At 51.5% G+C, this 24,417-nt stretch overlaps 1 protein-coding gene and 1 long non-coding RNA gene across 10 annotated transcripts in view; both read left to right on the forward strand.

Moving 5' to 3' along the window:
- The window catches only part of SLC28A1 (solute carrier family 28 member 1), a 42,686-nt gene that overhangs the window by 6,123 nt on the left and 12,146 nt on the right, over positions 1 to 24,417 (forward strand). For all 9 annotated transcript variants that reach the window (XM_082736155.1, XM_082736154.1, XM_082736160.1 and 6 more), the window contains 6 exons: positions 1,566 to 1,749; positions 7,907 to 8,048; positions 8,677 to 8,790; positions 9,924 to 10,001; positions 20,182 to 20,262; positions 22,072 to 22,152. In XM_082736155.1, the coding sequence (XP_082592281.1) occupies positions 1,566 to 1,749; positions 7,907 to 8,048; positions 8,677 to 8,790; positions 9,924 to 10,001; positions 20,182 to 20,262; positions 22,072 to 22,152 (680 nt within the window). The remainder of the gene's footprint in view (positions 1 to 1,565; positions 1,750 to 7,906; positions 8,049 to 8,676; positions 8,791 to 9,923; positions 10,002 to 20,181; positions 20,263 to 22,071; positions 22,153 to 24,417) is intronic.
- On the forward strand, positions 10,214 to 17,642 carry LOC309867389. Its single transcript, XR_014313144.1, has 3 exons — positions 10,214 to 10,727; positions 16,024 to 16,161; positions 16,725 to 17,642. It is a non-coding gene; the product is annotated as an uncharacterized lncRNA (long non-coding RNA).

Below are 24,417 nucleotides of genomic sequence, written 5' to 3' on the forward strand. Positions count from 1 at the left end.
AACTTGACCGAATCGGGTCTTTTCTGTTGAGGCCCTGTGCGTACTTTCTGGGCATAGGTGTGGCAGAGCAAGAAGGTTATGTTCTGTCACCGTGTGTCTGAGCTGTCGGGGTCCTCCCCTCGCGTGCGCTCTCTCTGTGGGTGTGGAGATAGCCCTGGCCGCTCACTGACAGAGGATCTTGGGGTCCCCGGTCTCAGAAGAAGTCCCTCTTTCTGGCTAGGTCACCAGCGGTCTTTGATTGCATCGCGTGCCCCTCCCTGGGCTCCCACCGCTAAAGTGGGCTGGACATCACTGGACCACATGGGCTCAGAGTGAGAGCAGACGCGTCCTGTCCCCAGAGGGGTTTACAGACCCTAGAAGAACACAAATAACTCCGAGGACACATCTCTCCATGCCCCGTCCGGGGACTTGTCCATATTGCCCCCTCTCTCACAGTGCGCCAGTCCCCCCCACCCTCTCAGAGGCAGACGGACCTAGGTAGGAATTTAAGCTCAGTTCCCTGCGGGTGTAAGTCACCCTGCTTTGCTGGCCTCAGGTGCCGCGTCTCTAACTAGGGATCAGCACAGACCTGGCTGCGGGTGGTTGGAGGCTGTGAGGTGCTGAGGGCGGCCCCCTCCCGCCCCAGCTGCCCCTCCCTCAACCTCCCACAACCTCCCTGGCCCTGGGTCCCAGCCCTGCCCTGCAGAGCCACACCAGAGTGCCCCCCGTGACACCTGTATAGGTCGGAGGCCCAGGCCACAGACCTTGGTGTGAGGGGTAGGGAGCTGGCTTTCTTAGAACTCGACTCCTGTTCTGTTTCGGTGATAGGAACTTAATTTCTAGCAATGTGGACTATCCCTTCACCCCTTTCCTCGGGGTCCCCCAGGTCCTGATCTGCTGAGCTAGTCTGTCCTCCAACTCGTCTGCCTTCTGGCTAGTCTGCCCTCCAGCTAGTATCCTCTGACAAGTCTGGCAGCAGAGGGAGTAGGGTAAGACTTCTACTTAACACACACTCCAATTTTTACCCCGTGGAAGAACCGTAAGTCCTTTCCATTCTTCAGGGGCGCTGACTTCTGAAATCCGTAAGGCAGGGGAGACCTTTTCCCCTCTGCTCTGCACTGTCCTATGCCTTTCTCGAGGCAGAGCACAGGTTGACTTAGTGATTCGAAGAGGAGAGGAGCGAGCAGGGTGAAGGAAATTCTAGGAGGAAAACCGTCCGTATTTTCAGAGTAGGATCCTGGCACACCTGAGTGAACTCCTCCCCGGAGTGACTGACCTGTCTGTCTCTGCTCGCCGTGGAACCTCGCTCGTGCGGTCTGGGACAGAGCAGGCCCTCGGAGCCCCCTCCTTACATACCCGCGTCCCTGGTAGCCAGTCAGCAGGTTCACAGCCCCTCCACACACCTTCCTCAGTGACTCCGGACCAACCCTCCAGCACAGCAGAGACGGCTGTCCCCAACTCCAGATGAGGCAGCTGAGGCTCAGAGGTCCTCTGTGCTCTGGGTGGGACAAAGTGGACCTGGGGGGTAGGGCGACCCGTGTCATTGTCATTGACCCCTCTCTCTTTCATTCCCCCGCTGCTCCCAGCGTTTGCTGCCTTCCTGCTGATTGCCAGCCTCCTGGATTTCCAGAGGGCCCTGGCCCTGTTCGTCCTCACCTGTGTGGGGCTCACTGTCCTCGCCCACGGCCTGCTGAAGAGACTGCTGGGGCCCCCACTGCGGAGGTGTGTGGAGCCTCTGGGACGTGACCGCCTGGGCCTCTGGTTTGAGAGGTGAGTGAGCTCAGAGCCCCAGGCAGGGTGGGCGGGCCGTGGCCAAGGCCCCTGGGTCACCGCTGGCCTGGGTGAGGGGGGCCTCGGTCCTTGCCCCACCTGGGTGTTCCTAAGCAATGGAGCACACAGCACTCTGCTTGCCTCCCGGGAGCCTTAGTGAACCGCCAGGAGATTCTCATGCAGCCAGCTGTGTTCCTGGACAATAGTCTGAGATCCTCTGGTTTTCAAACTGGGTTCCTTAGAGGTCTAGAACTCTTGGAGGTGCCACATACAGTGGGAGAGATTGGAGGGGATAACATCAACCCCCCCCCCATCTCCATTTCAACTAGGAAGCTCTATTTTATCTGTTTTATAAACTGAGGTTTGCAAAAAATAAAAGTAAAAATAAAAAGCTAGCTGGGAAAAAGGTTTTGTGTGGCTTAAAAAAAAAAAATCTGAAGCCCCCCAGTCCATTTTAGGACTCCCATTTTATTGGTAAAGAAACTGGTGCTCGGGGTGCCTGGGTGGCTTAGTTGGTTAAGCGACCACCTTCGGCTCTGGTCATGATCATGGAGTCCCAGGATCGAGTCCCACAACGGGCTCCCAGCTCCGTGGGAGTCTGCTTCTCCCCTCTCATGCTGTCTCCCACTCTCTCTTTCTCAAGTAAATAAACAAAATCTTCTTAAAAAATCCTCTTTAAAAAAAAAAAAAAGAAAACTGGTGCTCAAGCATGTCAGTGACTAAGCAAGGGAGGTACCACAGCAAAATCATTTGGGCTGGCCTGTGGATGAGCACATGTTTTTCATCTTATTTATATATAAATGTATAATAAATAATAATTATTATCCATAATCATAATTTTTCATAATTTTAAATGAATTAAAGTTTAAAATTAATGAATTACATAAACTGAGTAAAATTTTAAAAATTTATAATTTGTAATAATTAAAATAAATTCATAAATAGATTTTTTTTTTTTTACAATTGGACTTCTATTAAACTAGTACAGTTTTAGCTCTGATTGTGTTATGCTAAAGACACACATTGTAATCCTTGGAGCAGCTTAAAAAAATTGGTAAAACACAAAAGGGTGTCAGTTGAATACTAATAAAAAATTAAATAGTTTAATTTTTACTATTATTACTAGTAATATTTACTATTAATACTGTGTAAGAGGACTTATTTTTACAGTCACCTTAATTGTGACAAATCATTGATACTGGTTGTCTATTTGAAGTATAGAAATAAGGTTTTCTTTAAAAAGTACATACAGATTAATTAGACATTATGAAAAGTAAAAGCCTTTTTATTCAAAGGATGCCATCAGGAGAGTAAAAGGACAACCCATAGAAAGGTTTAAAATATTTGCAAATTAGGTATCTGATAAAGGACTTATATATAGAATTATAGCTCAGCAATAAAAAGACAACCCAACTGAAGAATGGGAAAAGGATTTGAATAGACATTTCTCCAAAGATATACAAATAGCCAGTGAGCACATGAAAAGGTGCTTATCATCAGCCATCAACAAAATGCAAACCAAAACCACATGAGATAACACTTCACATTTACTGAGAAGATAACAAAAAGACAGATGGTGACAAGTGTTGACCCAGTTATGGAAGCCCTGAACCCTTCACCCACTGCTGGTAGAAATGGGAATCCGCAGCTGCTTTAGAAAACATTAGTTCCAGGGGCACCGGGGTGGCTCAGTCAGTTAGGCGTCTGCCTTTGGTTAAGGTCCTGATCCTGGGGTCCTGGGATTGAGCCCCATGTCGGGCTCCCTGCTCAGGGGGAGTCTGCTCCTCCCTCTCCCTTTGCCCCTCCCCCTGTGCATATGTGCTCTTCCCCCTCAAAAAAATAAATAAAATCTTAAAAAAAAAAAAGAAAGAAAGAGAACAGTTCCTCAAAATATTATGCATGGAGTTATATTGTAACTTGAGTTACCATATGTAACAATTCCACTCCTAGGTATATGCCTGACAATTGAAAACATATGTCTATTCAAAAACTTGTACACAGATGTTTATAGCAACATTATAATAGCCCAAAGGTAGAAACAAATGAGGTGTCCATCAACTGTCCAACTAGTCTGTCCTCTAGCTAGTCTGCCCTCCAGCTAGTCTGTCCTCCAACTAGTATGTCCTGCAGCTAGTCTGTCCTTGAACTAGTCTGCCCTCTAGCTAGTCTGCCCTCCAGCTAGTCTGCCCTTCAGCTATTCTGTCTTCCAACTAGTCTGTCTTCCAGCTAGTCTGTGCTCCAGTTAGTCTGTCCTAGAACTAGTCTGCCTTGCAGCTGGCCTGCCCTCTGGCTAGTCTATCGTCTAGCTAGTCTGCCATACATTCCAATATGTATATCCATATAATGGAATATTATTTGGCCACAGAAAGGGAAGCTGTTGGCAGTAATAATGACAAAGCTTGAAAACACTATGCGAAGTGAAAGAAACTAGTCACAAAGGACCATTTATATGAAGTGTCCAAATTAGAAAATCTATAGAGACAGAGAGTAGATTAGTGATCGACTAAGGTTGGGGGAGTGGATGGAAGGATTGGGCGTGATGGCTAGAGTGCTGGGTTTTTCTTTGGGCTGATGAAAATATTCTAAAATTGATCATAGTGATGGTCACACAACTCTGAATATACTGAGGGCTATTATATTATATAATTTATTTTATTTTTTGGAAAGATTTTATTTATTTTTTTGACAGAAAGAGACAGGGAGAGAGCACAAGCAGGGTGAGTGGCAGGCAGAGGGAGAAGGAGAAGCAGACTCCCAGCTGAGCAGGGAGCCTGATGCAGGACTGGATCCCGGGACCCTGGGATCATGACCTGAGCCGAAGGCAGACGCTTAACCAACTGACCCACCCAGGCACCCCATACGTTGTATACTTTAAGTGGGCAAATTGTATGGTATGTGAATTTTGTCTCAATTTAAAAAACACATGTATTTGATGTATTGGCTTCCAGTCAAGATGGAGTAACAGAGACAACTAAAGAACTGGAACAAATATACGAAACAATAGCTCTTAAAATATTAAGACATTAATATTTTACATATTTTAACATCAGGCCGCAGAAGACAGTGATCCTGGAGAAAAACAGGAAACAAGGGAGATGCGCCCTATGATTGCCCCCCACTTACTGCATTGAGACTTTCCAGGCCACGGTGCAGGGAAAGGGAACCAAGGTGGGCCAGCAGATTCCGTGGGTTGAGGATACAGGGCTGGGAAGCCAGGGAAGCCAAGGTGGTGGGAGCTCACGATACAGAGTATGAGAGAAGACAGTGGCACAGAGAGAAAACTCCAGAAATTCACAGAGGGTCCTCTCTGAGTATACAGCTGAGTTCTGATCAGTGAATGCATATGAGAAAACCATCCAAGGCCTAGGAAAGACCCATCCGAAAGGATTAGAGGGAACAGAGCCTGGAACGTGAAGCTGTGCTCATCAAGACAATATGGTATCAGCGTTAAAACAGACAGATACATCAGGGGCACCGAATAGAGTCCAGAAATGGAGCCACATATATGTAGCCAATTGCCTTTTGAGAAGAATGGTAAGGCAATTCAGTGGAGAAGTAATCATTTCAATAAATTATGCTTCAACAATGGTATATTTATAGTCAAAAGGAGGAAGACGAGAAACGAAATAATAATTCATGCCCCCATCGTATATGGAAAATTAGCTGAAAACAGAGACAAAATGTAAATTGGAAACCTGGAACTATAAAACTTCTATACGAAAATGTAGGAGAAAATCTTTGTGACCTTGAGTTAACGTAAATTTCTTAGATACAAAACCCAAATCACAATCCATGAAAAAATGGGACAAAGGGAGTTTCATGAGAATTAAGAACTTCTGTTCAAAATCATGTCTAAGAGAATAAGAAGAGGCATGGCTATGAGAAAAGTTTTGCAAATCACACGTTTGACAAAGGACTTGTGTCCAGACTCTGTTAAGCTCTCTCAAAACTCGATAATAAGAAAAGCCACCCAATTAAAGAATGGGCTCAAGCTGGGAGCAGACATTGCATTAAAGAAGAAATGTAAGTTGTAAATCACCACGTGAAAAGAGGCTCAACATCATTAGTTATGAGGAAAGTCCAAACCGCAAAGAGATACTACTGCGTGTCTACTAAAATGACCAGAGTTTGAAAGATTGACCATCAGAAGTGACCAAAATATAGAGAAACTGGAACTGTTATTACATACTGCTGGTGGGGGGTGTAAAATTGTGTGGTCAGTTTGGGAAACAGTTTGACAAACTCCCACAAAGTGAGGTCTACTGTGTGATTCACCCGTTTCACTCCCCCAAGCATTACCCAAGAGGTACTGACCCAAGAAAAGTGAAAGCGTGCATCTGGGCAAAGACTTGCCCTGGAACGTCTGAAAGTTCATAGAAGCTTTATCGGCCACAGCCAAGCAGTGGAAACAACCTCAGCGTCCTTCAGCTGGGGAACAGATAAGCCAGTGGTGACGCACCCCCACGTTGGAAAACTGCTCAGCGATAAAAAAGAATGAGTCACTGATACCTGCAAAAACGTAGAGGAATCTCAAAATAGTTACACTGAGCAAAAGAAATCAGGTTAGAAAGGGATATGTATGGGATGATCCTGTTTATATAGAATCCTGGAAAATGCAAGCTAATCTAGTGACAGAGGACAGATCAGTTGTTGCCTGGGGATGAAGGAGAGGCCAGGAATGACAGAGAGGAAGAACCTTTTGAGGGTAATGGGTATGGTAAGTTCACTCTCTTAATTGTGCTGATAGTCTCAAGGTCATACATAAACTCATCAAATTATATGCTTTTTTCTCTTTGAGAGAGAGAGTGTGTGTGTGTGTGCAAGTGGGAGGGGGTGGCAGGAGAGAGAATCTCAAGCAGACTCCCTGCTGAGTGTGGAGCCTGACACAGAGCTTGATCTCCTGACCTTGAGAGCATGACCTGAGCCGAAATCTAGAGTCAGATGCTCAACCAACAGAGCCATCCAGGCGCCCTTCTTTGAAAAAATGTTTTAATTGTACTTTTCAATGTATTCTGTTTATCATATGCCAAATGTACCTCTGCAAAGCTGTTAAAAACAAATGACAGCAAACCCAACCCCAAACACGCACTTGTTATTTTATTTTATTTTAAGTAGTCTCCACACCTAATGTGGGGCTTGAACTCATGACCCTGAGACTAAGAGTTGCGTGCTCTACAGACTGAGCCAGCCAGGTTCCCCTGTGCTTAAGTTTTTATAAAGCGATTTAGCATGAGGAGAAATAGTAAGGCAAGTGCACAGAGATGGGGCGAGAGCTGTGCATGTGGCCCCGGGGGTGTTAGGTGTTTGGAAACACGGGCAGAAGTGAGCAGTGAGCTCTGGCCATGGCCCGTGTGGGCTCTGGTCCTGTGTCTGCCTCTTACCAGCTGGTGGCTGTGCACAGATCTAATTAAGAGGACAGGCTTGCTTCCTGGTGCCTGGGTTAAAATCTCATGTCTGCTACCATTCAGATGGGCGGCTATGGCCAAGTCATTCAGACTCACTGTGCCTCAGTTTCTTCACCTCTAAAATGGGCAGGAAACATACCTCTCTCGACATCCGGTGTAGTTCCTGATATCCAGTAGGTGCTCCATGAACACTAGCCGCTCTCAGGGGTTCCGAGGGAGTTGATGACCAGGTGAGGGGCAAGTCTTGAGCTCCCCGTGCCCAGCCCTCCTGGACAAGCCATCTCCATTCAGGCACAGGGAGGAAAGCATGGCTGTGAAGGTTGCTTCTAGGCCTCGCGCTCAGGCGCTTGGCTCACCTGCCCAGACTGACATTATTGCCTCCGGAGAGCAGAGCCCACGGAGCCGACTGCCTTGTCCTGGGCCACACAGGCCCCACGTCAGCCTGGCCAGGCTGGGCTGAGCATCATGGCGGCTGTGGGAGCTCCCGCCCCTTGCTGGAGCCCTGTGCTCGGCTCTGTGTGAAGCTCAGTCCCTGCACTCTCCTCTTTCGTCCTCTCAGCAGCCTGCAGACGTGCAGGTCTTTGGCTTCATCCCCCCAATTTCCAGAGAGGCCGGGCGGTCTGTGTGAGGTCACACAGCTTTCTCTCCTCCCATCAACCGTGAGCACACTTTCCCTGCCGCGCTGGGTGCTATCATGTGCATGTGGGGTGGGGAGATGCCGAGAGTGGTAGCTTTCTGCCTCTCCCCTGCAGGGGTCTGGCCCTCGCTGCTTGCCTGGGCTTGGTGTTGTGGCTGGTTCTGGACACTTCCCAGCGACCTGAGCAGCTAGTGTCCTTTGCAGGAATCTGCGTGTTCGTCAGCCTCCTCTTTGCCTGCTCCAAGCATCACCGCGCAGTGAGTGCTGAGCTGTCAGGCCCGGCCTGGGCTTCTCTCCCTGCCCTCCTGGGCCTTGCAGCCACCCCCGGCAGCCAGGACCCCTCCCTGGTTCACAGTGTGGTCAGCGTCCCCCTCAGCCTCCAGCCAAGCCTCCCAGAGATCCGCATGCACACCTGAGTTTGGGGACCAATACTAAGGATCATTAAATGCCGAGAGGCAGCAGCCGCCCTCCGGCAGAGGTGTGGGCATCGAGGGAATGGGGTCAGGGCAGCCGGAAGCCCTGCCTGTGAAGCAGGGGTGGGGGAAGGTGTGACAGATGCCACAACTCCAGCTCTGCTCACCCAGTGATGAGCTGGCCCAGGGGCCATGGCAGGCTGGAGCCTGCTTGCGTCTTGCATGTGTCCTCAGACCTCGCCCCATCCCTGACCACTGCCCCAGGCCCATGGCAGCTAAGAGTGTGGCCTGCTCTGACTCCAGGGTGGAGGTGACCATTGGCCACAGGCCCAGAGTTCTGGCTGGCTCCAGTCTCTGTCCTACAGACCAGCCAAACACCGCGCTCTCTGGCCTTATCCCGTGCTGTTCCCTGCAGACACCCCCCCCCACACCCCCGGACTGAGCTCACCAGGACCTTTCTGTTGGGTGGCAGGTGTCCTGGAGGGCTGTGTCCTGGGGCCTTGGGCTGCAGTTTGCACTCGGACTCTTCGTCATCAGAACGGAACCGGGATTTATCGCATTCCGGTGGATGGGCAACCAGATCCAGGTACGTAGACGGGGCCCAGCGCCCTCTGAACATTGGGACACATCTTGAGCTGCCAGGAAATGGAGGAGAGGCTGCTCTGTTGGGGGATGCTGGGTGGTGAGGCCATAGGGAGGGATTGGGACCAGGCCCATGGGTGTGCCCCGGGGCCCAGACCACATGAGCAGCTGGGGTCTGAGCAGCACGGCAGCCACTCCCCTCGGGCCTGGCACCACCTGTGTGGACGGAGCTGTCCCTGCAGAGGCTGGTGTGATGTGGAAGGGTGTCTCCGGACAGGAAGCTTCTTAGGGAACCTGGGCACAAGGCACGTGGCTCTCGGCGGTCATGTGTGATAGGGAATTTATAACACTTACAAGTGCAAAAAGAAAATTCCAGATGATTTCCTTTGTGTATGTGTGTGCCTATAAATAATGTTCAGTTTGCTGAAGTCCCATTTTTAAATTCCATTGTTTTTGTAGTAAATACACATACCACGAAATCTACCATTTTTGCCATCTTTAAGGGTCACGAAGCTCATTCACATCGTTGTGTAACCATCATGAGCTACTCTTTTAAGTATAAAGTATCAGGGGCGCGTGGCTAACCTCACCCCAACCTCGCCGGCTTGGATTTCTCTGTGCCGTCTGGAGGGACTGGGGACATCGGTGTGATCTGGCACCAAGTGTGTCTGCCTGCGTGTCGTGGAGGAGGAGATGGAGCTGTTACCTTGGTCCCCACCGTTATTTTACAGACGGGACTCCTGAGGTCTGGGCAAGAGAACTGACTTGTCCCTGCAGTCACAATGCACGTTCAGGACCAAAAATCAGCTCTGCAGAAGGGTGGCCACCAGCCTGGGGTGGGGACAGGAGGGCGGCTGTGCCGTTGGTCAGAGGGGAGTAAGTAGGTACACAAGGCACCACCGAGGAGAGCCTTCCCCTACGTCTTCTTTGCTTTCCCAAAGCACACTGCTAGCTGGTGCCCCGGCCCCCGTGAGGCCCAGGAGGCCTGCCGTCCCTCCTCTACTGGACTGCCAGACAGGCCTGTGGCTGGCGAGGTCCCTCCAGCTCACCCAGCCCTGGCCTCCGGGCCACCGTTTCTCCCTCCTCACTTCCTGGCCTCCCTCCAGGCTTTTGCTTTGTTTTGTGTTTTGCTTTCAGATCTTCCTGAGCTACACGGACGTCGGCTCCAGCTTCGTGTTTGGGGAGGCGATGGTCAGGGGTGTCTTTGCCTTTCAGGTCAGCTCAACTCTTGGCCCACGAGGCCTTTAGCCACGGCTGCCTGGTGTGTGCAGCTAGCCAGAGTCTGGGCGAGCCGGTGGCCCAGGGGGAGGGGAGGCCACTTGCGGGTGGAGCGGTATCATGGGCAGCAAGAAGCGTGGGCCTCACGGCTGAGTAGGGCCCCTCCAATGTGCTCACCGGCTGGTGTGTTTTCAGTGTACATAAAGATAGGTCTGTATTCTTTTCCTTAAAAATGAACCCCCAGATGCTGGAATTGCGCGAAGCTGAGGACAAGAAGGGAGGGTAGGGACATGCTTTTGTAGGACAAGAAGGTAGGTAGGGACATGCTTATGCCAGGAGGGCTGGCACCTGCTTTTGCCTTAGCCGCCACCATGCTGGGGACCCGAGGCCTGTGAAGGACACTTTCCAGGAACCCTTAGTCGCAAACGACCCTCTAGGGCTGCTTCTACTTCAGGGCCCTCACGGGCCACCTCTGCAGGAAGCCAGCCCTGATCACCCGCAGCAGGCTAGGCCACCCTCCTCCGGACTCTCCTGGACCTACAGCCCCTCCCTCCCTCCTTCCCGCTGTTTATTGCATGCCTGCTGCCTGCACAGTACGACAGAGGAACCAGCGGGAAGACTCCAGGGCCTTGTTGTGCGTGGTAGAGCCCCGACCGTGCCTCCAAGCGGAACAGCCTGTGCTGCGTTTGCTGGTGCAACCACTCCCCTGTGCTGCCTGGAAATGTGTGTGTATTTCTGCTTTCTCCGATTGACTGCCCGAGCACCAACTTGCCTCCTTCCCTAAGACCTCTGCTGGGGCTCCCCTCTGCCCGCCTGACCCCCGAGCTGTCTAAAGACCCTGAAGCCCCCTCCAGGCTTAAGTTCCACTTGTGATGCCAGCGGTGGGGTGGGGAGGGGGGACACTCTGCCATTGTTGCCACGACGCCACGGACGTGATCCCGTGCTGTCTACACGCATGTGCCCCAGACCACTGTCCGTGTGGTGCTGCCGAGTGGGCTTCACGTGTAGGGTTTAGAGGCTTCTGCTTTCTATTATTCTGGCCCTTGTTTCTAGATCCTCCCACTGCTCAGTGCTAGGGTGGAGGGTGTTGGGCCCCGGAAGCTTCCGGCCTGAGCCATGGGCTCGGCTCTGCCCTGCTGGGCTGATGTTGAGTCAGCTGGTGAGTCTGGACATCTCCAGGTCGGCTTCCCCTGCCACTGGGTGGTGGTGAGGCTGTCTTGGCTTCACAGCGTCTGCTTCAGCCAGCAGCTCTCAGGGAGGTGTCCACTCTCGCCAAGGCGTTCTGATAATGTCAGTGCTGGGAGGAACCTGGTTCCTGTCCTCTCAGGAGTCTGGTGTGCCCTGGGACGAGCTGATCCATCACGTTTCTCGGAGACCAGCTCTGTGTGGAGAGGGGACGTGGAGGGGCAGCCTCCAAAGGTCTCTGAACACCATTCCTGTAGGGCAAGGCTCGCTTCACATTTGCATTTCCAAGTGGGGGCCTCCCAGGGCTGTAGCGAGAGGCAGAGACTGGATGACTTACTGTGTTCACCAGACAGAGAGACAGCAGCCCGCATCCTCTCAGTCTTTAAAAGACAAATGTACAACACTCTGCAGCTTGACCTCCCCAGGAAGCCAGGTTCAAGTGCAGTTGGCACAAGGAAAAATGCCCAGGCGGTCCATTTAGGGAGGGATGGCTTCCACCGGGGACAGCAAGGATGGCGCCCCCCAGAGGCGGTGTTTGCTGTGGAGCTGCAGGACAGGCAGGACAGGAGAGATCTGGATGGAAGTTCAGGGGACAAGCACTAAGGGGAGAACCTGCAGGTGTGTCCCAAGTACAGCTGGAGTTCCATGTGACGGCTCAGGAGCTACTGGGAGGAAAGCATGGGCCAGGGCACAACCTGGACGTGTGGCAGGGCTGTACCTGGAAGGACCCGAAATGCCAGGCAGAGGCCCCTGGGTTTTGTCCCCAGGAAATGGGATCTATTGAAGGTTTTTGAGCAGGGAGGGACTTTTGTGGAGCTTTGGGACTGTTAATGTGTCAACAGTGGGTGGGAATGGATGTAGCCAGGATGCTTGCGATAGAGGACCAGAGGAGGCTGCCTCATCCCCATGTGGCAACCTGGGGCCACCAGGCTGCCACGGTGCAGGAGAGAGGTCACCGCGGGGAAGGGAGGCTGAGTGAGGGGACCTGCAGGAAGCACATCGCTGCTGTTGTAGCCGTGTTTGCATTTAGCTACTGGAGGGCAAGGCCTGGGTCTTACTCTTCCTTGTGTCCCTTGACTGACCCTGAGCCCCACAAAGCCCTGCCCAGGTCCTGGACACTGCTCTTTGCTGAGCAAATGGTGGTTCTTTGAGGCCTGCATGTGCCTGCTGGGAAGGTCCGGCTCTGTGAGGAAGGGAGCTCACGGGTCTTTGGGCCCCCCTTAACATTACTGATGGCCAAACCACACCCCAGAAAGGAGTGGTCACCTGGGCACAGTCGCCCAGTGAGTTAGGGCAGAGCCGGGGCTAGAACGGGGTGACTGGACTGCCAGCCAAGTGCCAGTTTCTTCTCACCCTGTAAGGTGAAGTCAGGGCCATTGCATCTCCCTTCCAAATACAAAAAGCAACCTTAATGCTGATAATGTTAAATTTAAAACATATTAAATGGTTGCTAAAGACTTGGAGTTTGGATGTTCAGCCAAAAGAGAAAAAAACAAGGGAGGAGGGTTTATCATTAGCCAGACTCAGCGTTTCCCAGCAAACACTCACTAACTGTTTTTTGGCTCCTGGGAAGCCCTGTCCTCTGGCCAAACTCGTGGTTAGTGGATTAGCCAGTGGCCTCCTTTGCTAAGACAGACCAGATCAGCAAGGATTTAAATGTTCCATGGCCATGGAATTCCCTTCTCCACAAGGTTCATTAATCATGACTTTTCACTTGCCCACCCCACCCCCTCCGTGCATGGGGCACACACACTCACACACACACACACACACACACACACAGAGGCACAAGTACTTGCTAAACCCTGGGGCTAGTCCTCAAGGTGGGAGTGGTTTTGTTGGTGCTGAGTCGAATGGAAGTCTCGAGAGCTCTTCCTTTGCCTTCTTTCCATGGGTCATGGGACCGTGGTCCAAGGCCTTTGGCTCCTGATGGCCTGGGGAAGTCTTCTCTGAGCTCACTCAGATGTTCAGAATCCACGCTGTTTCCTGCTGGGCCACGGGCCAAGCTCATCACTTCTCCAGGAAGCTGAGCCTCAGCCCAGGCCTTCTGGGTCGTCCCTCCACCTCCCCTGGCCTGGAGTCCAGCACCCGTCGACGTGGCAGCCTCCTCTTGGCTGTATCATCTTGATTAGTCATCCCACCTTGGCTCCATCTCCCTTCTGGTAATTTCCCACCCACACGGTCACCTCCCCCGAGGCTCCTACTTCCTTCCTGGGTCTGGTGGACCCGGTCGTGCTTGCTCATTGGTTCCTACGCTATGGCTCCCGCCTCTGGAACAGGCACCCACATGCCGAGCTCAGCAGTGCTGCTCACATGTTCTCCCTGAGGAACAGCTGGGGGAAAGAAAAACCAAGGGTTTTCATCTCCCGATGTAGCTTCGGCCATCCCCAGTGGTCCATGGTGCCACATCTGGCCAAAAATAAAATCGACTAAGAAATGGGCTAAAAGGCACCCACCGTGGTTGACTTGGTAACCTCAGTGAGCGTGATTCTCGGGGGAGGGAGTGGGAAGTAAGTGGAAACTGGGGTCGGTGCTAGAAGGAAGGAGGTGGGATGACTGGACTGCGAAGAGCTTGTGAGAATCTGGTGTCTGCAAAGGTCGGGGAAGGAGACTCTGACGGGCAGTAGGGTATAAGGGAGCAGTGGTGAGGTCCTTCAGGGCAAGGGGCAGCGGGAGCAAGAGATCAGGAGGCATGTCCACTTTTTGTGATCATGGAGTAAGTGTCCTCTGCCCCCGTAAGGCATTGGGCCATCTCCTTCCCCAGGGGCATTGTCTGGCTTTGCGTTACTGTGCGTGTATGTGGTTGGTGTGTGTGTGTGGTTCTCTCTTTTCTTTCTTTTCCTTCATTTTTTTTGAAGTGTAACTGACATAACACCCTATTCATTTCAGGTATATATTACAGAGCTTTGATATTTTTAGACATTATGACATGATCCCCATAATAACTCATCTTAGAAGTCATCCGTCACTGTACAAAGCTATTATGGTACTATCAACTGTATTCCCTAGCTGAGTATTGCAGCCCTGTGACTTATTTACTTTTAGAAATTTTTTGTTTTATTTATTTATTTTAATTAAGTTCCACATCTAGCATGGTGCCCAACGCGAGGCCCCATCTCACAAACCTGAGATCATGACCTGAGCAGGGACTGATTAGATGAGCCACCCAGGCACCCCTCTTGGTTTTTTTGATAGCCAATCTGACCAGCGTGAGGTGGTCTCTTGTTGTGGTTTCGATTTGCATTTTCCTGCTGACGAGTGATATTGAGCATCTTTTCGTGTGTCTGTTGGCCATCTGGGTGTCTTTGGGAAAGTATCTATTCAGGTTCTCTGCCCATTTTTTAATCAGGTTATTTTGGGAGGGTATTAAGTTAATTATGTAAGTTCTTTATCTGTTTTTTATATTGACACCTTAACAGATAAATGATCAGCAAATATCTTTTCCCATTCAGTAGGTTGCCTTTGTTTTATAGTTGACTTCCTTCATTGTGCAGAAACTTTTTTCTTTTAATTTTTAAATTCTTTTAGGAGATTTTATTTATTTGACAGAGATCTCAAGTAGGAGGAAAGGCAGGCTGAGAGAGAGGGAAGCAGGCTCCCCGCTGAACAGAGAGCCCCATGTAGGGCTCTATCCCAGGACCCTTAGATCATGACCTGAGCGGAAGGCAGAGGCTTTAACCCATTGAGCCACCCAGGCGCCCTGTGCAGAAACTTTAATTGGATGTAATCACATTTGTTTATTTTCACGTTAGTTGCCCTTGGCTGAGGGGACCTCTCCAAAAACATCCCTCAGACAGCAGTCAGAGAGCTCACTGCCTCTGTTTTCTCCTAGGGGTTTACACTTTCAGGCCTTACATTCAAGTCTTTAATCCATTTTAGTTTATCTTTGTGTCTGGTGTAAGAAAGTCGTCCGGTTTCATTCTTCTGCATGTGGCTGTCCGTCTTCCCAGCACTATTTGTTGAAGAGACTGTCTTTTTCCCATTGGATATTTTGCCTCCTTGTTGTAGGTTAACTGACCACATAAACATGGGTTTGTTTCTGAGCTCTCTGTTCTATTCCATTGATCCACGTGTCTGTTTTCATGCCAGGACTGTGCTGTTGTGACTACTATAGGCTTGTAGTGTAGCTTGAGATCAGGGAACGTGCTACCTCCAGCTCTGTTTTTCTTTCTCAAGATTCCCTTGGCTATTCAGGGTCTTCTGTGGTTCTAGACAAGTTTTTGTATTATTTGTTCTGTTCATGAAAAATGCCATTGGTATTTTGATGGGTTGCATAGGATTTGTAGATAATTTGGGGTAGCGTGGGCATTTTGACAATATTAATTCTTCCAATCCATGTGTGTGGGATATCTTTACGTTTATTTGTGTCATCTTTAATTTCTTTCACCAGTGTCTTTTTTTAAAGATCTTTTATTTATTTGAGAGAGAAAATTTATTTGAGTGAGCACGAGTGGTGGGGGAGGGGCAGAGGGAGAAGTAGACTCCCTATGGAGCAGGGAGCCTGACTCGGACTTGATCCCAGGACCCTGGAATCATGACCTGATTGGAAGGCAGATGTTTAACCGACTGACCCACCCACCCAGTCGACCAGTGTCTTATAATTTTTCTGATAGCTCGTTATTAGTGTATAGGAGCACAACTGATTTATGTGTGTTAATTTTATATCCTGCAACTTCAGTGATTCATTTAGTAGTTCTAATAATTGTTTGGTGGAGTCTTTAGGGACATTTTAAATATATAGTATCATATTATCTGCAAATAGTGACAGTTTTACCCGTCCTTTCCAGTTTGGATACATTTTGCTTCTTTTTTCTTGACTGATTGCTCTGGCTAGGAGTTCTAGGTCAAATAGAAGTGGTGAGAGTGGACATCCTTGTCTTGCTCCTGATCTTAGAGCAAAAGCTCTCATCCTTCCACCACCAAGGACGATGCAGACTACGGGTGCATCATGTGTGGCCTTTATCATGTCGAGGTACGTTCCTTCCACATCCACTTTGCTGAGAGTTTTTATCAAGCACGGATGTTGGATTTTGTCAGATGCTTTTTCTGCCTCGGTTGAGAGGATCGTGTATTTTTATCCTTTGTTCTATTAATGGGATGTATCACGTTGATTGACTTGCTGATGTTGAACCACTCCTGCTTCCCTAGAATAAATCCCAAATACCGATGGTGTATGATCCTTTTAACATATTGTTGGGTGACTTTGGATTTTGTGGTTTGGGGTTTTTTGTGGATCTAGCGATAGGGCCCTATCTGTGTGCTTAGGCCTTTAGAGCTGGGGGTTTGGAGGTTCAAGCATCAGGAAGAGCAGTGGTTCTCAGACTGTGACCCCCTAGGCCAGCAGCACCAGCAAGCAGCATCTGGCAATGCTCATGTCCAGAACCTCACGCCCACCCTAGACCTTCAGAATCTGAAACTCTGGGGGTGGCACTCAACATTGGCATTTCTAGCGAAATCTCCATTGATACTGCTGGTTCGGGGACCATACTTTGAGAACCAGTGGCCTAGACCAGCTAGAAGTGCCCCTTCCTTCAGTGATGGGTGAGCCTCAGCATTAGATGGACCAGCTGGCTGTGGTCAGGACTCGCTCTTGGAGGAGATGAATGCTTCTATGGAGACACAGAAATGCGGATCCAGGACCCGCCCCAGGGAAACCACCTCAGGGTCACAGCAGGGCCTCAGCAACCTGCTGGAGACCAGGAAGGGCTCTGTCTTTTGCAGGTATGTGACCTTGGGCCGGTAACCCACATCTCACACTCTCAGTGTGTCCCCTGGGGAAGTGGATTTACATCTACCGCAGTTGGTGTGAGGACAGAAGAGTCACCACACCCTGGCCTAGGCAGGGCTGCGTGTGGACACACAGGGGGGCTGCGTGTACTTCCCCTCCCTGACCACAGCAACCCTGGCTTCTGCTGCCTGTCCCCTCTCCTGGCTCCTCACACACGACATAGGCCCCAGAGTTGTTTCCCAGGCTGAGAGATCCAGAGGCCTCAGGGACCTTACTGATTATGAAATGTCCCGCGTGAGAAATTTGGAGGCCACCTCTCTTCCATTGCATTTATCTCCCCTCCCAAGACAGTCACCGTGTAATGCAAAACACAGCCTCCCTTTCACCCCCAACTCCACGTCGCACGGGTAGAAAATGTCTCTCGCTTGCTGCCGGGGGAGAGTCCCAAATCTGCAGTTTGGTCCAGCCGGCCCAGGCTCTCTCCGCCCTGATGAGGGCCCTGCCTGCAGGCCTGCCAGGCCGTTGCCGCCGGGCAGTCCCTCTCATGATAAATTGGACAAGCGGTCTAGACACTACGTGATTGTCTCTGTGTCTGGCTGCGAGGGCGGGTGGATGACGTCAGCAGCCTCGTGCTGGGGGCGTGGCCGGCTCCGGGCAGCCAGGGCAGTCACGAGTCACCAGCAGAAGGGCTCCTCCACGCACAGCCTGTGTTCCCTGTGGGATGACATCCCCGCTGCAAGGAGGCTGGTGACGGGGTTGGGGGGTGGGGGTGCGTGGGGCCGATCCAGTGAAAACCGCAGCGTCGGTGTGGGCTGGGGCAGGGGAAACACCTCAGCTGGGGCCTGATTCTTGTCCCCAGTGGAGCTGCCTGGGATAGAGCCTCTGTCTTCCTCTGGGGCCCTTCTGCAGTCCCCATTCATCTTGAACCAGAGCCCGAGTGTGATTCCAAGACTCCCCTTATTAAAAACAAAACAGCTTCTCCTTTGTCCCTCACCTCTCCTCACAGCCTTTTCTCTGCACAGCTGAGCTTCTCGAAAGAGCGGCCTGTTCTTGCTGTCTCCACCAGGGACCCCTGGATTCCTAGCTGTCAAGGGTCCGGGTCACTCCTCCCCTTTCTGGAATGCTCGGACGCATCTGGCAGAGGTGTCCTCAGTGTGTGTCCTCAGTGTCCATCACAGCCCTGGCCTGGCCGTCCTCCAACCTCTCTGTTTGTTCTCTGCCCCCTCCCTGTGCCCCTCCTTCCCTCTCCCCCTTCTGTGAGGCTGACCCCAGTGCCCTGTCCTTCCTCAGTGCTCTCCTCCCTCAGGGCAATATCCTTGGGAAATTACATCTGTCCCGTGGCCTCAGTCTATACTCTTGGGCAAATAGGTCCAAACCAGGCCTGGCCCAGACCTTTCCTCTGAGCTCACGACACTCTTATCCACCTGCCCACTCCACACTCCCCTTGCTCTTTGCACAGGCGTCTCAAACCAGCATGTCCAGAACGCAGCTGATGAGCCTCTCCCCAAACCTCCCCTCTGCCTGTGCTCCCCTCCCTTGAGAGGTGTCTCCGTTTACAGAAAATGACAGGAGCAGATGAAAAATTGGAAATACAGAAAAAGAAACCGCATTTCCCTGGTCCCAGCACACAGAGCAGCTACTTGCTGTTGGCATGTACTGACTTCCAGCCTTTCTACTATGCTTTTAAGATCTAGTTTCTCCACCTAACATTTTAGCGTAAGGATGCACCTGCTATTACCAATTCAGTGTAACTTATTTTAAAATTGTTCGGAGGGTCACCTGGGTGGCTCATTTGGTGAAGTGTCTGCCTTTGGCTCAGGTCCTGATCCGAGGGTCTTGGGATAGAGCCCCATATCAGGCTCCCTGCTGCTCCCCTCCCAGCTCGTGCATACACGTGTGTGCGCGCTCTCTCTCTCTCTCTCTCTCTGTCAAATAAATAGAATCTTTAAAATAAGAAAATATTAAAATGTTAAAAACAATAGAACTGTTTGCAACAACTAACATATTCTTTTTTTTTTTTTAAGATTTTATTTATTTATTTGACAGACAGAGATCCCAAGTAGGCAGAGAGGCAGGCAGAGAGAGAGGAAAGGAAGCAGGCTCCCTGCTGAGCAGAGAGTCCACACAGGGCTCAATCCCAGGACCCTGGGATCATGACCTGAGCTGAAGGCAGAGGCTTTAACCCACTGAGCCACCCAGGTGCCCCTAACATATTCTTAACAGTACAGAAGGGGACATAGTAAAACATAAGTCTGCCTCCCACCTGGACCCCTGCCTCCTGGTTCCCTCCCCAAGGCAACTGCCCACATTTGCATACCCTTTTAACGCTACTTGGTGCCCACACAGCGCCAATCACCCTTCCTGGCCCAGAGACCAGCACCGCGCACACCCTGTTGCCCTGTTGACACCTGCCCCTTTCCCGTTAAAGACGCTGTCTTGGAAATCATTCCCTGATGGCCCGTGGAGAGCCTCATTCCCATTCCCGCCCTCTCCGTGCACTGCTGCCTGGTCAGCCGTGCTCAGGAGGCTGGCCGTCCACTGACAGACGTCTGAGTGGTCGGCAGCTGCGGCTGTTCTCTGTCAGACTGGAGGGGACACGCGCTGGGATGGCGCCAGGCCCCCGGTGAGGAGGGAAGGGGTGTGAGGGCAGTTTTGAAGGAAGAATTGATGAGGCCTGGAATAGGCAGAGAGGTGACAAGCCTGGTGACAGGGAGGCAGGTGACAGGACTGCAGGTCCGCCGTGACTCTAGTCCTGAGCTCGTTGGTCTTGACGGGGAGGGAATACTAGAGAGATGAGAGGCCTCTCCTTCGGGCCCCAGGCTCGGGAGGACGGGTAAGCCCAGAGGCCGGCGCCTGGGACTGAGCTCACGCAGGAGCGGGGCAAGGTGCAAGGTGCTGGGCCCTGAGCCCGTTCTTTGCTCCCCACAGCAATGCGGGAAATCGGCATTATCCCCACTTTACAGACGAGGGGATAAAAAGTGCAGGACTCGAGTCCTGCTTCCCCACCACGGCACAGGCCTCCTCTGTGGGCGGGAGGGGACAGGGAGAGACGGCTAGGCCGGTTGGCAGCGGAGAGGACCGAGGTGCCTCCAAAGAGGCCCCATTCGTGACCTCAGGCACTGAATTCGGACCTTGTTCCTCGACCCGGTCAGGTGTCCGCGTGGCAAGGCCTTGGATCGAGTGGGCTGTCTGGGGTCTCCTAGGCCCTGGGTACCCTGCTGGCTTTCTGCCTCTCACCCTGGGACCTGTGCTCTCCCCTGATAGGTTCTGCCCATTGTCATCTTCTTCAGCTGTGTCATGTCCATGCTCTACCACGTGGGCCTCATGCAGTGGGTGATCCAGAAGGTGAGTTCCAGTGCCATGGGCTGGGCTGTCCCGGGACCACCTACTCATGGGGCTCATGCTCTCCCAGAAGGGCTTGCACCCAGAGCCCAGACTGTTGCTCACTTCCCAGCTCGGAGAGCCTGAACCTTCCCAGAATCGGGGCCCACACCCTCCCAGAATCCTGCTCCCAGCGTCTACACCTCCCACTCAGAGTCTACTGTTAGTCAAACACCTTCCGCAGAGTCTCCTGTCATGATCCTAAGGAGAAGTGGCACCAAGTCCAATGTGATCTTCGTGTGAGGAAAGTTTGCAGAATTGAGGCCACTTTGAGAAGAAGGGAAGGAAAAGAAATCATTTGTACTGAGAAGACCTTAAGAGATGGGAGCAGTGGGCCATGCGGGCCAGACTTAGCTGGTGTAACAAAGCCTGTGCTTATGTTCATAAAATGTGCAGCACGGAACCAGGATGTAGGAGGTGGTACTGGGCAGGCATTGGACCTGGTGATGAGGGCAGGTCTGAGGTTTTAGCCAATTGAGCTCAGGATAATCAGTCGCAGCAGGGGACCGCCAGAAAGGCAAAACCCACCTGCATTATGGTAGGAGTGCCCAGCTCGGGGCAGGAGGGAGGCAGGTCTCTCCAAATCTAGAGCATGTGTTCAGCCAAGGGGCTATGACACCTGAAGCCTCAGGAGCCAGTGATGGGCCTAATGTCATGCTCTCTACAGGATGGTGGCAAGAAGTAGGGCTGGTGAGCTCTGCTGGGCTGGAGAAGAGAAGCGTAGGGCAGGAGGAGGTGAGGGTAGGAGAGCTGTCTCCAAATACCTAGAGAAGAAAGGTTAGGGGAAGGGAAGCCAGGGAGGTTCCTGCAGTGGGAGAGATTCCAGGGAAGCAGACTTCATCTTTTTTTTTTTTTTTTAATATTTTTATTTATTTATTTGACAGGGATCACAAGTAGGCAGAGAGGCAGGCAGAGAGAGAGGGAGAAGCAGGCTCCCTGCCAAGCAGAGAGCCCGATGCGGGGCTCGATCCCAGGACCCTGAGATCATGACCTGAGCCGAAGGCAGAGGCTTTAACCCACTGAGCCACCCAGGCGCCCCAGCAGACTTCATCTTGATTGAAAGGGAGAACATTCTTTTTTTTTTTTTTAAGGATTTTATTTATTTATTTGACAGACAAAGATCACAAGTAGGCAGAGAGGCAGGCAGAGAGAGGAGGAAGCAGGCTCCCTGCCGAGCAGAGAGCCCGATAGGGGGCTCCATCCCAGGACCGTGAGATCATGACCTGAGTGGAAGGCAGAGGCTTTAACCCACTGAGCCACCCAGGTCCCCAAAAGGGAGAACTTTCTAATACAATGTTTCCCAAAGGCTTCTTCACAAAACTCCAGCTCCATAATGGGTTAACACATGTTACTAGGTAAAGGGATCCCACGGTCAAATACTTCTGTGAGGCTGGGGTAGACAAATTTGAACAAGTTTTTGTGCAGGACTTCTCAGAGCCTTTACTAACCTGGTATGTATTTGATAACCTCCAAGATGTGCAAGTACAGCAATTCTCAAATACATTGGGCCATGGAATGCTTTTGTATAGAGACAGAGAACATGCATTTTAGAAGTGTTACTGTAGTGATTAGAGCTATCCTAAGGTGAAGTGTGGGGGGGGGGGCTTCGGAAATGGTAAGCCCCCATGAGTGGAGGTGTGGAGGGAGAAACGGAGGTGAGGGTTTCCTACGCTGGGCTGGAAGTCAGAAGGAAAACTTATTAGTCACTCCTGACTCTCTCCAACTCGGGTCTGCGGGTGCCCGCCCACCCACAAAGAGTGCTCTGCCTCCTAGATCAGCTGGCTGATGCAGGCCACCATGGGTACCACGGCCACGGAGACCCTGAGTGTGGCTGGAAACATCTTTGTAAGCCAGGTGGGTATTGCAGCCCCCTGCCCTCTTGGTCAGCGGCAGCATCCCCAGGGAAGGTGGGTGCCCTGGGTCCCCGGAGCTAGATTCAGTCAGTGGAAGAGGCTCTCAGACCTTCTCCCAGGGTCACCAAAGGCCACTGCCCTGGGGATTCTCCGTCTGGGGAGGCGCTCTTTCCCTGGGTCGCACCAGGGAGGATGGCCTCTATCTGGCACCTTCTACCACTCTAGGCCGCGGAGGTCTTCATCAGCTCAGAGACTCACAAATCGTACAGGTGGCATCCACCTTCCTCCCTTCCAGCAGAAAAAGGCTTGAGGGTGGGAACAGCTTGCCAGGACCCCGCAATGTAAGTCAGGACTTAGAACCCAGCTGCGGCCTTCCTGGGCAGCGTTCCTTACATGACATCATTTTGTCTTCTTTTCTCCCCTTTCTTTCTGAAATGCATTTTCCAAAGTAAGTGTGACTCTGAAAGCACCTGTCAGTCCCGAGCCCCTTTCAGAAGGCCCAACCCTCCTGAGGGTGAGACCCCAGAGCCGGTTCCAGGGACCCAACCCATTGGACCAACTTTGGAGTCACCAAAAGACATACTTGCCACAGAATGCCATGTTTGCGTCTTTTGGCTGTAGTACCGGTGTGTTGATTTCAATGGTTTTTTTAAACCCTGTAAGGACAGATGTGCTCCGGTTTCAAATCCCTTCAAATTTTTTTTTTTTTTTTTTAAGATTCTATTTATTTCTTTGACAGAGATCACAAGTAGGCAGAGAGGCAGGCAGAGAGAGAGAGAGAGGAGGAAGCAGGCTCCCCGCTGAGCAGAGAGCCCGATTCAAGGCTCCATCCCAGGACCCTGGGATCACGACCTGAGCCGAAGGCAGAGGCTTTAACCCACTGAGCCACCCAGACGCACCCCCCCTTTAAAATGTTTAAAATGAAGCAAAAGTGAAAGAAATACGGAAACACAAAAGCAATTATTTAAATGAAATGTGGCAAATGTGCTCTATGGTTTTTGCTGACAAAATACAAGTTTTCAGGTGAATGGGTTTTGGGCGATGTGAAGAGCTCCCCAAGTGAACTGACTGTCAACCAGTTGGCGGCCACATTGACCTAGACCCTTGGGTCTATGCATCGATTCCCCCAAGGGAATGGGGAGCCTCTGAGGGTCAATGGCATCATCTTAGCCCCAGTGTTGGCAGCCTGTGCCGTCTTCTCAGGGCACACTCTGTCCTATAAGCCCCGTGGTTTAACTACTTCAATGTCACCCAGACCCAGCTCCAGTCTGACCCACCCAACTGCCCCTTGACCTTCCACTTAGATACCTAAAGTGCATCTCAAATTCACCACACTAAGTCCAAGTAGGCAGAACCCTGATTCCCGGGGCGTCTGGGTGGCTCAGTGGGTTGAGCCGCTGCCTTCGGCTCGGGTCATGATCTCGGGGTCCTGGGATCGAGTCCCGCATCAGGCTCTCTGCTCAGCGAGGAGCTTGCTTCTCTCTCTCTCTCTCTCTCTCTCTCTCTCTCTCTCTACCTGCCTCTCCATCTACTTGTAATCTCTCTCTGTCAAATAAATAAATAAAATCTTTTTAAAAAAATTAAAAAAAAAAAGAACCCTGATTCCCTCCTCAACACAGCTGCACACTTCCAAGCCTTTTCCTTCTCAGGAAAGGGTACCAGCATCTTCCACAAAGTTGTTCAGACAAAACTCAAGGAGTCTTCCTTCCTTCCTCAGCTTCCCAAGCTTCCAGAAGCCTCTGGCCCATTGGCAAATCCTGCCAGCTCGCCCCCAGACCCTGTCCCAGCCCTGCCCCACTGTCTCTGTCCTTCACCACTGGCTGCCCTCGTCTCTCCCACTAGACAAAGAATCCCTCCTACTCTACCTGTTTCCATTCCTGCCGCTGCCCTCTGTCCTTCACGCACGTGATAGGGCGACCCTTTAAAAACAGGAGCCAGACCATGCAACCCTGGCTTGCTCCCCTGCCCCTCCCCCCTCCCTGCCCCAGGGCCCTGGCTGTTCACTCCACCTGCAACGCTGTGCTACCAAACCCAGCTGATGGCACCTGTGGTCTCAGCTCTGATGTCATCTCCTTGGGATGGCCTTTGCTTGTTACTCAATTCTAAATACTCTGCACCCACTAGGCGTTCACCCGCACGTATCTCCGTAGCTTTTAGCATCGTCTATGAGACACTGTTTATCTCCTAGTTTCCTTGTTGGGTGTCCATTTCTTCCCATAGCCCACCCTCCTCACTACTCCCAGGATAAAAGCTCCACGCGGTCAGG

This window comes from Mustela nivalis (genome assembly GCF_964662115.1).
Source record: "Mustela nivalis genome assembly, chromosome: 6".
Lineage (NCBI taxonomy): Eukaryota > Metazoa > Chordata > Mammalia > Carnivora > Mustelidae > Mustela > Mustela nivalis.